The sequence below is a fragment of the Equus asinus genome, chromosome 20 (genome assembly GCF_041296235.1).
Source record: "Equus asinus isolate D_3611 breed Donkey chromosome 20, EquAss-T2T_v2, whole genome shotgun sequence".
Classification (NCBI taxonomy): Eukaryota; Metazoa; Chordata; class Mammalia; order Perissodactyla; family Equidae; genus Equus; species Equus asinus.
In genome coordinates this window covers 91,619,284-91,631,781 of record NC_091809.1, presented here as the reverse complement: position 1 = coordinate 91,631,781, position 12,498 = coordinate 91,619,284, and the positions used below count along the sequence as shown (strand labels likewise).

The following is a 12,498-nucleotide window of genomic DNA, read 5'->3' as shown; positions in this document are numbered from 1 at the left end:
AGTAATCAGGCAAATGAGCAGACAGAAAAGATACAATATCCTGCCACGGTCTGAACATTTTGTACCATCTTGGGCAACCCAACCCTAGCACAAGAGTGGTGATCTCAACATTCTGACCCAATAGCTGTGATTTCACATATTCTGAGCAGTCTTCAGATCATAAACCAAACCAAGTAGGACAGAGATTTTAACTTGGAATACATGATTCCCCAGGCCAAAGACCCTCAGTACCTCAGAAATCCAGGCCACACACCGTCCATCTGCTAATCTGAGGGGATGAGTATCTAGAAGTCACCAGTTCAGCAAAATGAGCTCACTGAGCACTGGGCTGAGGAGGACAGCTCTTCCTGGGCCAGGCAGACTTGAAGCTGGCATAAAGAGCAGAGGCAGCAGCATTGCCAGCCAGAACCGTGGGCTACTTGGTCACGAGGAGTCAGCCAGATAAGTGTGTCCAATATAATGGAGAGGGGAGGACATCAATTCACCGAGCGCCTCCTCAGTGCCAGACACTGTGGGGTATTTTACCTATATCCTGTCAATAAACCCACTCAGTGATTTGATAGGAAATAGTTCTTCTCGATTTTACAAATGAGGAAACAGACACAGAGATTAGCCTGTCTTGGCCACGGACACATGTCAGTCAACAGCAGAGTTAGTTTTCAAACCAAGCTTTGTTTGATTCCAAAACTCATTTCTGTCTAATGCATCACATTGTTTTCCAAACAGAGGAAGAAGTCCCAACTTTAAGGGTAATCAAAAATACACGCCAAGAAAAGCCAATGAACAAATACTCACTGGGCCCAGGAAATAGCCACTCAAATGATCAAGATTCTGTTGAGCACATACTATCTACTAGGGCCTGGTCCTAAGGCTATGCAGATTATAAAAGACCCTAAAAGGTTCTTCCTTGGGTGAAGAAGATAATTTCTGGGTCTTGAGTATCTTAAGATATAATCCCTGATACCACCCACTCATTCCCACCGCCTTCTTCCTCTTCCCCACCTTCCTCTCTGCCTCCACCACTTCATTTTATGTTTATCTCTCCATCCTTTCATCTACCTGCTTTGTTCCAAAAATGATCTGAGGAGGCAGTTTGCAAAATAGACAATTCAAGTTAAAAAACAAATCATAAAAACTAAAGCAGGTAGGAAAAGAAGTTGAAGCCAAAGTTCAGTTGGTATAAAACTCACACCCTAAAGTTCTATACACAGCTAGAGATAGACTACAATGTGTATGCGAGCTTCCCAGCCACCAGTGCAAAGGGAAAAAGGAGCAATTCTACAAATCAAGGTCCATGAGATAATAACAATTGCTTTGGAGTACTGAGAACTGAGAAGATATGCTTGCATGAGACTTCAATCATTTATTCAACAAATACGTTTTAAATATCTACCAGATGCCAAGGCCTAGGGATATGACAGTCAAAAACACAGCCCCTGTTGAGTGCCTGAGTATCTTAAGACAATATTCATGCAGTTTGTCTACAGACCAGCATTTAAGTCACTGCCTTCATGGGGTTCAAAAAAGCCTCAGAATCTATCCCTCCTGAAAGCTAAGAATCTACTCAACTTCCACTATTGCCAAAACCCCTCTAGCTGCTTTAACTGCTGGGCTATAATTGATCACACCATCTTGCAGCTGACCAGGATAATATTCTACTTGGTTGCACTAAAGTTCCAATAGCCATTCCAATTGGTCATGCCAGGGTTCCAGTTGGTTACACTAATATTCCAAGTGGACATTCCAGTTGGACACACCAAAGTTTTAAGCTTAATTTCATATAGTCCACCGATAACAAAACTTTTACGTACTTTCTCCTAGCTTATATCTATTAGCATGTGCCTTTCATTTCATTATCATTACTCCTCATCCTTCTCATTAATAAGTACTGTCCTACTCCCTGAACTCAAAACCAGCCATCAACAAGATTACCCCAGTCCAGTTCTACTTTCCCATCCCCAGGCCTGGCATGGCCTCCAGCCAGTATTATGTACTGTAACCTCTATCATATGTGTCCTAGTGGGATTTAACTACCCTACATTCTCAACTGCTCCTTCTACTTCCAGCATAAACTGAATTTTGACTTTTGAATGATACAACACATCCTTCTCAGTCATCTCAAGTGGAGATCACTCTGCTCCAACAACCCAACTTACTCCAACAACAACTTACTACAGAACACCTTTCTCCCTGTTTCAAGATTGCATCCAGACCATTATTTGTCCCTATTGATCGTCTGCGTCTGCCCTCCTCATTCAGTTATATCACACTCTCCCCGAATATCCAGAACCCAAGACAGTCTCCCACTTTCCTTGAGGCTTTTGTCTTTTGGTCAACAGATTCTCTTCTTATTTTGGGTGCATTCCATCTCCTCAGTAGCTTCAACATCCTTGTTAATCAATGTTTCACTCAGTATCCACTCTGGCTTCATGTTTCTTGACCTCACCACCAACAGGCTTTGCTTCTACTTCATTTCAGCTTCTTCACAGAATGGCCATAACGTGGCCCTCATCTTTATCCAGAATGCATTTGCTCTTCTAAAATCTTCCACTCAAATTCTCTCCTCTGGCCACAATCCTCTCACTTTTCAACTGTCCCGTTTACTCACTCAAATAATCTTTAATTTTTTCTTCTGTGGTCACTAGTTACTTAATAAACCCCTATTTTCCTAGTTTATCAACTTCCTTTAAGCAATATTTGCCTCCTTATCCACTCAATACCTCGAGGTTAGTCATTTCAATTGTATCATATCTGCACCAGAAAATCCCTCATCCAACTCATCCCTGCCCTAGACCTAAAGTGCATTTGTTTTACCAGAGCCCAATCCATGCCAAACCTCAGTCTTTTCCCTATGTTTCTACTCCCCATGGCCCGAGAATTGCTGGTAAAAGTCACTTAATGATGCCAATTGGTTTCCATACAAATTTACGCTATCTAGTTACAGCTGATCTTCTAATACCGCCTGGCAAAACTTGCATCCATCTCTGGCTGGTTCCTTTCAGAGATTGTTCCAAATCTTTTCCATACTCCTCAAGTCTTAAATGCCACCCTATCCCTCTGCTCTCCTCAAATAACCTCACCGATTTACTGAAAAGATTTCTTTAAATCATCTGACCATTACTTGAAATTATATCCTTTCTATTTCATAGTTTTCCGGAATTGTCTCTCATTAATATCTCTGAAATCCACATCCGAGAGAAAGCAAGCCCACGTCTCCTTCCCAAGGTCAGTCTGGCACAACTGCACATGGCCACCTTCTCTGTCAGGTTCTTTCCCCTTTAAGAACTGTTGCCTAGCATATTGCCTAGCCCATTGCCTAGCCCAGTAAGTTTCCAGGTTGCACATAAAAAGCATACGTTAGAGAACACAGTGATTCTAGAGTTTGCTCCTGAATTGCCCCATCTGACTCACCTTCCTGTTGTTGACCATTTCTGTCTCTAGACTCTTCACGCCATCCTCACACAGCTTGATGAAACCTCAGGTTACCTCCCTGGTTAACCATTAGCGTTTGGCTTTGTTCTCTGAGTTCTGGTCCTGTTTCTCCCACTAACTGGTAACTCAATGACGCTTACTCACATGGTCCTAGGCTTTCCCTCACCTCTGTCCTGCCTTTGAGGAAGTTCCCACCGAGTCTGTGCTGCTTCAGGGGAGGACCATTAATCATCCACTCTGACAGGCATTTAATCTCTCCCTCACCATCAGCTCCCATACCTCAGGCTATAAACATGATCAAATTTCTGACATCCTAAAGAACCTTCCCTCCTGACTTTGCCTACGCCTCAAATGACCACCGTCAACTCTCTGTGCTCTCACTAGGCAACTGCATGCTCTGCGCATCGTGTGTGTGAATGCTGGCTCTCTCTATCCCCTCCTTTCCCCTCCACAGCCAAGCTCCAGATGGAACAATTGAACCCTGGTGCCTCTTCTTCCTTACCTTCCTGTCACTTCTCAACAAGACATCTGTATGTCTGCAATCCAGCTTCTAACTTCACCAGGCAGGGCACAGAAATAGCTCTAGGGACCAAAGTCCAAACATTCAGATGCAACTTACACTTCTCAGCTCTCAACCGACTCACCCTTCATCCACTCACCAGTATAAGCTACTCCTTGCCACCCCATCTTGCCTTTCGGTTTTCCAGACCTTTCTTTTTTGTTTTCCATCTCCTTTGCTGGCTTCCTTTATTCTGTCTACCCTTAAGAAAAGCATTCTTGGATGCCTAGCTCTCATCACCAAGACTGGAGTTATCTCTGGATCCAGCCTATTTGTCTGGAGCACCAAGGCAAGGCTTGGCCCCTCCTCAGACCTGTAGGGAGGGATCCTGCTGGAATCTCTTGGAATAATACAGCTACCATAATATGTGGGGAGGCAGGGGGCTGGAGAAAAGCGGCAAAGGGTTCATAAAAGCATTAGAGCATAATAGCATAACTGCTGTCCCAAGTGTTTCAAGGTTGCCTACGTAAATGAGAGAGGGGAAGGGATTAGGAGAGGGTGGCATGGGAGGTGGGTGGTTTGTTTCTCTTACTATGAATGACCATGAAACTAGGTAATGAAAATTTAGGAAAAAAAACAACGAACAAAATTATCACTTACCCCTCTCACTTTACCACTACCAATAATCTCTTCCAGAAGGACAAATACATGAAAAAAAGCTTACGTCTGAGAGAGAACCATCATTTCCTTTTTCCAAAGCTCAGTCTCTGACTGGAGCCGATAAAAAGAATTTGCCTTTCAACTTATTCTCTCCTTAAAGGGCCACATCTTGAAGCAATTACCTCCATTTTTAAGTGTGGAACATAACCCAGGGAGTTACTGGCCAATGACAGAGGACCGGAGCCAGACTGGCAATCTGAAACCAGAATGAAAGAATGTGCCATGGAAAGACATGAAAGGAAAAATGTGTCCCTTTGCCCTTTGAAGTAAGAGGCCTAGGCCTTACTGCGAAGCCTCTTTCATGAATAACTCTTTGCAGACAGAGGGGCTTGTAGTCAACCTGGGTTTGAGTCCAGACTCAGTCCCCATTAATAAATCATCTCTCTGAACCTCAGTCCCCTTATCTGTAAGAAGGGGAAAGCATGCTACTTCACAGTGTGGTCTGGAGATCCAACACCAAATGAGATACACTTGAGGAAAGAAGTTATTTCTGCCTTACAAATCTCCCAGGAGGAGTTTTAGGGAATAACTGGCAAATCCCTGTTTTCTTCACTCATGACTCAAGTGTCTTGCCTCCTTAGACAGATCTGTGCTCCCACAGGACTGTGTGCATAGCTCTGTTTAATATTCTTTTTGAGACAGAGATACCTCCTTAAAGGTACTCTTGGGAAATTTATCAGCTGGGTGCTGATGACGCTCTGTCGAGTTCACACATCTGGGCCCATTGTTCCCTCACTCAACTCAGGGGCAGAAAGTGGGCCTGTGTCTTAGGTCTGTATCCTCCTGCTCAGTGTCTTGACTTACACTGGCCATTTGTGCAATAGTTCAATTTTAACCAAACTGGAATGAATGTACTACGGCTTTAAGAGGCGGGCAATGTAGAATCCACATTGTCATCTCTATCCTCTATAAAAAAAGAACACAGGTTCATTGGCTTTCCCAGATCAACAGCAAGTAGTGAATCTATAGAAAGTCATGTCCACTGACTCCAAATCCCCTAAATTTGTCACTCTCCACACCTCGGCTAAAAGGTAGCCAAAAGAACGAGGCTACCCAACAGCCGGAGCTCTAGGTCAGGTAGGAGGACTGAAATAGTACCTGGTGTCCTTCGAGGCTTCCCAAAAGCTGAGTTGTGTCCTCACAAGAAGGTTTGCATCTTGTCTACTTTTTGGCACTGAAGATTGTTTCTGCTGTTGACATTGATCACACTGTAAGTAACCAGTCTCTGGAAAGTGCTCCATTTGGCTGCCAGCCCTGTCTAAAACTCCTTATCCACTAAGAGCATCAGCTTCTTCCCTGAAACCGTCACCCTCTGGAGAAGGGTCAGTGATCAGGAGCAGAGGAGCTTGCTGTGCAGGAACCTGCTAAACACCACAGAGCCCACGGAGGCCACTTTAGTAAAAGCCACCAGGGACTTCAAATATAGCAACAGACCATGGGGAACCTTCCCTGTGACAAGAGATTTTGTTGCCAACATGGTCTTAGCCAGTCACAACAAGGAGGGTGCTGGTCCATGCCTGTGCTCCTGGGGTGCTATTCTAGGCCCTGGGCTTGGACAGCTTAGTGTGCAGCCCTCAAAGATGCAGCTGGGTAGCTGGGCAATGCCTTGATCTGCTTAAGGAATAAGGGGCAAGGCTCAGCCCCGTGAGCTGTAGACCCACATCAGTGGCTCAGACTATCCCAGACCAGTGAAAACTGCCTCTGGCTCTGGCCCTTTGACGATCCACTTGTACATTACCTGGGAAATGTCTCTTCCTAATGGGGAAGGTTCCCTGGGGAATTCAGACATGCTCAGTGAGACTGAGACCATATCTGAGTAGGTGCTCCCATAGGCAGCCCCAAGAGATGCTCTTAGCTGCCCCTTCCCAACCTGCATCCCGCAGTGGGCTGCAGACAAGAAATATTTTGCCCTCAAATGTGTCCATAATCTATGGGCCACTCATATGGACCTACCTGCGTGCTGATTCTGTTTGGTTCTGGTTTTCCTGTCTACTCCAAGGGTCTTCATGCTCTCTCTTTCTAGAGACTGGATGGGTTAATATATAGAAGAAAACAGATGGAGCTGAGAGATCAGTGCTTAGCAGAGGCCGGGCGAAGCCAGGCTTGGGGGTGTGTGGCTCATGAGTTGGGTGGAGAACTAACTCCCTCCCTCCTGGGCTCCTGGAGGGAGGCCAACACTGGTCAGGAGAGCAGCTGGTGGGAGAGACAGCTCAGTGGGGTTTGGAGCCCATGGAAGCACAGAGTTGGGCTATGCTGGTTGGGTTTGGGTTTCTTTCAGTCTCCCTAGCGCTATTCCAGCCACAGAGGGGTCGAGTATAGACTGGAGGCTGCAGATTAGAGGTCTGTGGACCAGGTTTGGCCTGAAGGTGTGTATCATGTGGGTCACACAGTATTTTTTTTTTCATTTAAATTAGTTGCCAACGTCTTTAAAAAAGAAAGACATCTTAAATCTGGATTTCCAGCTTCTTGCAAAAAATGGGAATATCTAGCAACACTGGGCCTACATGGGCAGTCAGCTAGAGTTGGTAGTGGCTGCCTCCTTTAGACAGCAGGCCTTCAGTGTACAGCGTCAGCAGGAGCAGCACACCCGAGGGAAGCAGTATCAATGGGCAGTCAGAAGGTCCTACGTTGAGACAGTGAAAGGACCTCTTCAGAGCACCTCGAGCCTTTGAACAGGAGGCCAGGATTTTCTCAGGGCAAAAATGGTCTCTGAGAGCTGGTGGAAAGAAGCAATCCTTTGCCTCCATTCTCTGCCTCAAGGTCATGAGTCATTTTTACTCCCACCACGAGAAGCCAAGAGCCCTGAAGTCCAGGATATCACAGTGAAACCAGGCAAGTCTCTGCCTGCCCCCAGTTCAGAGGACACATACGTAATCCAAGCCACAGATAGCATCGCATGGACGCTGTGGTGCAAGAATTAAGTGTTTTTTCAAACATCATCAAGAAGATTTCAGGAAAGTATTAACATGGACAGCAGAAACATTCAACTTGGGATTTGGAGCTGGGAACCCAAAGATCTCAGGCTCAGACACCACCAAGCCCAGTAAATACATGAGTGGGAGCTGAGGATCAAATGCATCCTATGACATGATCTCTGAATTTGCCAAGACAGGAGTATTCCCCATGCCTTTCATTTTACCCGTGAAAGACTGAGAGAACACAGTGAAAGTTATGGGCATAAAAACAACTTGGTTAAGTTTAAGAAGATCTTTAAACCCCAGAGGTGGCAAATAAGAGCTACCACATTGCAAGATATACCAAGCCAAGACATCCACCTCTATGGTACATGCAAACCACATGCCCGCTACCTCACCCACAGCACATAAGAAAGAAGATTGAGAATAAACAAGATATAAAGGGTAACTGAGCTTAAGATTTTTTCAAAAGTCTAAAATCCAGTCCAAGGGATAATGCTCAGAAGGACAACACAGCCTCCCCCAGGTGGTGCTGGGAACCAACATCAGACTCCTTGGCACAGAGACTCTGAAAAGAGAGTGGAAACACTGCCATGGAGATGGGTCCAGGGCAGTCCCGGAAAAGCAGTCATGGTGGGTGGTCAGAGAACTCAGCACTACAACGAAGCCATTCTCTGACCTCTGATGACACGGTCACTCGCCAGGCACTGTCTTCCTGAAACATCAACTTTCTGACATTTTTCTGACTTGTGCCCTTCCACATGCAAATTTTCCTGGTCTCTTTCTCAGTTTTCTCGTAACACTCCATCATCTTCCCCCCTCACGCCCACCTCAAAACCACACCTCGTGCAGCCTTTAAAATACAGTCTAGTTGGGTCCTATGCACTCCAGGTGAAAATGCTCTCCTCCTATTTGAGATTTTTTCCATCAGGCTAATTTCTTTCCTGGGTCTTCAAAAGGAAGATCAACTTTAATAAATAAATAAAAAGACAGACAGACTCAACTTCTATTGCAACTCCAGATTTTCAGGGCATACGATGAGCAAGAGAAATGGCACATGATTTAAATAGAAAATCAAACGGACCCAAGAATGTGGTAACTTATTAATCAGCAGTGAAAAGATAATGAACTAATAACAGCTTCTGAGCTGTTGGAACTAGTTTTTATAAATATTTGCATAAAAATACTGGCTTACTTTTTTTTTTGTTCTTCAAATGCACTCAAACAAAACTAAGAAACACCTGGAAACTAAGGCATTTATTCTGAGACCAAAGGTCAAATTCAAAGCCTGTGTTCATTACTATTCTGTGGAGAAATAATCTGAATTTTACCTTGGATCACTGCAATAAAAAAAAGTTAGAGCTTGGGGGAAAGATGATAAGAAGTCATCTAATTGGACCCACTCATTTTTAAGGAACTAACTTGTTCCTAAATAGTGAGCACCTTTTCTGTGTCAAGGGCTGTACGAGGTGCTACAGAGCACACACACATCCACTTCAGTCATGGTTTATTTTTCAAAATAGCTGAAAATGCAAGAATGATGCAAGTAAAGGAAACCTATTAATTAGATATATATTAAAATAGATTTCATAAAATAAAATTTCTAATTAGCTTCTCAACAGATTCTAAAAAGACTTTTGATAAAAACTTGACACCCCTCCCTAAAAATTGCAGCTCATTATTTACAATAGGGTGAAATTGTTCAAGAGTAGAAGAGTCAATTATGATTCACTCAAAAAAAAATCTATAAATAAGAGTAAAGACAACTATACAGGAAAATTTAAAAATGAAAAAAAACCTCACTCTGATGTTAAGCATACAAAATCTGAGGACTAAATTGTACCTCTGGTGTGAATAGAGCTTTGCAAATTATATGTACACATAACAAGGAAGAGGGGAAGGAAAGAGCAGAAGACATTTAAGAGATTCTTTTTTTTTTGAATGGTAGGAGAGCAGCTAGTTGTTTTTTCATTTTGATATGTATTAAATTATATTAAAATATTATTATGTAATAAGTTTTATCAAAGAAAATTACACAGAGTCAGAGGGGAAGAGTGAGAGGGAAGAAAGGGGCACAAAATAAGCTGATTGACTTTCTAAAACCCCAGATGCCACCCACAGTCAAACTGTGGTTCACGTGAGAAGATGAGGGTGACAGCGCCAGCAGAGCGCTCCTTCTCTGAGCCAGGCCTAGAGAAAGTGCCACCTGGGAATCTGTCTAACCAGCCCAACAGGTTATTCATCTCAGGTCTCAGGCCAGCCCTTCCCCACCCTCCCTGCTCTGTAACTCTCAATGTTCAGGCTGGTTTCACCTGCTGTATAAACAACACAGTGAGCAGTCAATCCTACCCCCAGGCGGAATGCGAAAGTAAGCAGTGAGAGCTGCCCTGGACGCAGAAACGGGCTTTAACGTATGAGCTGCTGTAGAACCCAAGGACCTGCAGCCCCACCAGGCCTTACCTGTTGAAGCATCTCTTCAGCAGCATTGAGTTTCACCTGGTGTCCTTCCAGACACACTTCCAGGTCCCGAATTTTCTCTCCTTGGGCTTCCACTTGGTCTGTGAGGACACTCACCTGTTCCAGGAAATAAAGCAATGGTGGAGGAGTGGGAATGGCTCCCCGCTGGAGGTGAGCCGTGAAACCACACCACTGATTCTCATAGAAGAAGAATGGCTTTTCTTTTTGGTGGGTAGCAGGTAGGGAAAGAGTCCTGGATGAAGGAAACTCCAGTTGTTTTCTTACCTTGCCAGGGAGTCTCAGCCACTGCCTTAATGACGTTGGTCACATTTCCTGCTCTTGACAGACTCAAGAGAAAAACACCCAACAGCCATGAGAGCTGCCTCCGGGCTGGACTCTTGCTCCTTATTCCTCTTCTACAGCTCAGTCAGGCAGCCCCGACCTCAAGGCATACCTCAGCTGGCTTGCCAGGGCTTCTGCCACCTCACGTGGAAGAGCAATCCAAACTTCTGTGGAAACTAACCAATGACCTTACCTCTCTCATAAGGCTGTGAGGACTGCTCACCTATCAGGCGAGTGTTCTGAAGCAATTAAGGAATGCGGGACGTAAAGGGCATGTATTAGCACTGACAAAACTTGGCTCCAGAAAGGTTTTTGTGCTTCACAGGCCAAAACATGACTCTAAGTCATAAATATACACAAGCCGCGTTGCATATACATGGCAGGAAGAAAGTCATCTTTCTGAAGAACTCTGAGGATATCTATTGGAATTATTAATAAAAATTCATTTACAATGTCATTTAAATTATACCCTAAATATATACTGAGAGGATTATCACAGCCTTCTGTATTAGCGAACTGTCTACGATCCTTTTTCTTTTTCTTTATTAAAGAAAAAGTAGGAAGATGAAGAAAGTAAATGGGTGGCCTCCAAAAAATAAAGAAATCAATGACTGGTAAATTGAGTCTTTGGACTCGGTTTTTAACCAATGGTTGAGTCATTGCCATTTAAATATAGATTATCATAAATTTTTTCTCAGTCTATAAAGGAATGATAGCTGGAGCATGAGTTAATATGAACTCAGCTATGAGTGTTTAAATAAACTTTATGAATTATAAAGCTCCCCTTTACAGAGGAACCAACCTAAATTAATATGGCTACTTTAAGCTTTTCATTTTTATGTTCTCACGTGATTAATGAACTATTGAAACATTCCCGGAGTTGATGCATGCTGTGCTAGCATTTCAATTATAATCTGAAAATGGACACCTGTTAACTAGGCCCATCTTGAACACAAACCTTTTATGGTTTTTCATTTTTTATTCCTTGTTGCCCAACACTATCAGCAGTACTAGCCTTTTCAACTACTAACTTTCCTTTCAAAAGGGCAGGATTCCAGGGGGCAGCCATTGCTCCCCAGGTTCCCAAGTTTCTGTTTGGGAAGGATGTGTTATGGTTAATCCTATTATGAGGATTAACACTTGTATAGTCTGCACCACGCCTTGGGGCCACGCGCTGGCAGGACCCAGAGCAATAATATGTGATCTCTAGCATTCTATAGCTTGGAGCTCAGCCTGGCCTAAGACTTAAGAAACACAGGGCGGTAAGGTCCTTATGAACCTTGATACTTACCCTAAGCATTATGAATGCAGAGTTGTAGAAAATTGGGACAAAATATTAAAGATCTTAGAATGTGACCTTCATTCAATAAAAACAAATTTTTTGGAGCCTCTAAAATTATGCTCAGCATACAGAAGTATGGGGGGGATAAAGAAGTGAAAACAAACCATATGATCCTTGCCTTAAGAAGTTACAGACTAATGATGATATAAAAGATTTTGGTTTTAATTGGTTTTACCAAATCCTGGAAATAAAGTATTTTGTTGTGTGTGATTTCCCTTGTTCTTTCACAAGTAAACCCAGGAAAACATTCTGGGCCAAGGGCTCCAATTAATTCAGTCTAGCTGAGCTGCCTTGTGAATTAAGTAAGAGGTTCTGCCACGCTGAGGGTCTGTCTAACCAGCTCCATGGGGCCACCGTGAAATAGCGGTGATCACGTGAGAGCAACTCTGAAAGTCTGTCCACAAGCTCCTGGCAGAAAAGAAACCACTAGGATCCACTTCTGATTTGTCTGATAAATAGCTTCCCAATTGTGTTAGGATTATTTAAATAAGAATTATTCAAGAATTAGGAATTTTAGAAAACAATGAGTCAAAGAAATGATCACATAGGACTTCATTAAATCTCAATCCTCTAAATAGGAATGTTATTTTAGCCAGGAAGTTTCCTGGTTCAAAAGTTTGCAATTTCATACTGCTTGCTGCCAAATTCTAAATTGGACCCTCTTTCATCAATCATGTCATTGGGGTAGAGTTTCAAATTACACATCCCTCAAAATGGCTGCGCTATACTGTGCTGTAGATGTAATCTGGCACCTGCTTCCTCTCTGAAGGCAGTTCCCACCAGGCTTCTTT

The 12,498-nt window shown here is 43.5% G+C and overlaps 1 protein-coding gene across 43 annotated transcripts in view; it reads right to left on the bottom strand.

Moving 5' to 3' along the window:
• The window catches only part of PPFIBP2 (PPFIA binding protein 2), a 147,587-nt gene that overhangs the window by 60,026 nt on the left and 75,063 nt on the right, over positions 1–12,498 (bottom strand). For 39 of the 43 annotated variants that reach the window (XR_011495869.1, XR_011495870.1, XM_070490964.1 and 36 more), the window contains one exon: positions 10,027–10,140. Coding sequence is in view for 41 of the 43 variants with exons in the window: in XM_070490964.1 (XP_070347065.1) it covers positions 10,027–10,140 (114 nt within the window). In the remaining 2 variants the exon portion in view is untranslated. Of the gene's footprint in view, positions 1–4,773; positions 4,848–10,026; positions 10,141–10,308; positions 10,614–12,498 lie in introns of those variants that run through there. The other 4 variants (XM_070490995.1, XM_014861222.3, XM_070490988.1 and 1 more) reach the window with 4 other exon arrangements.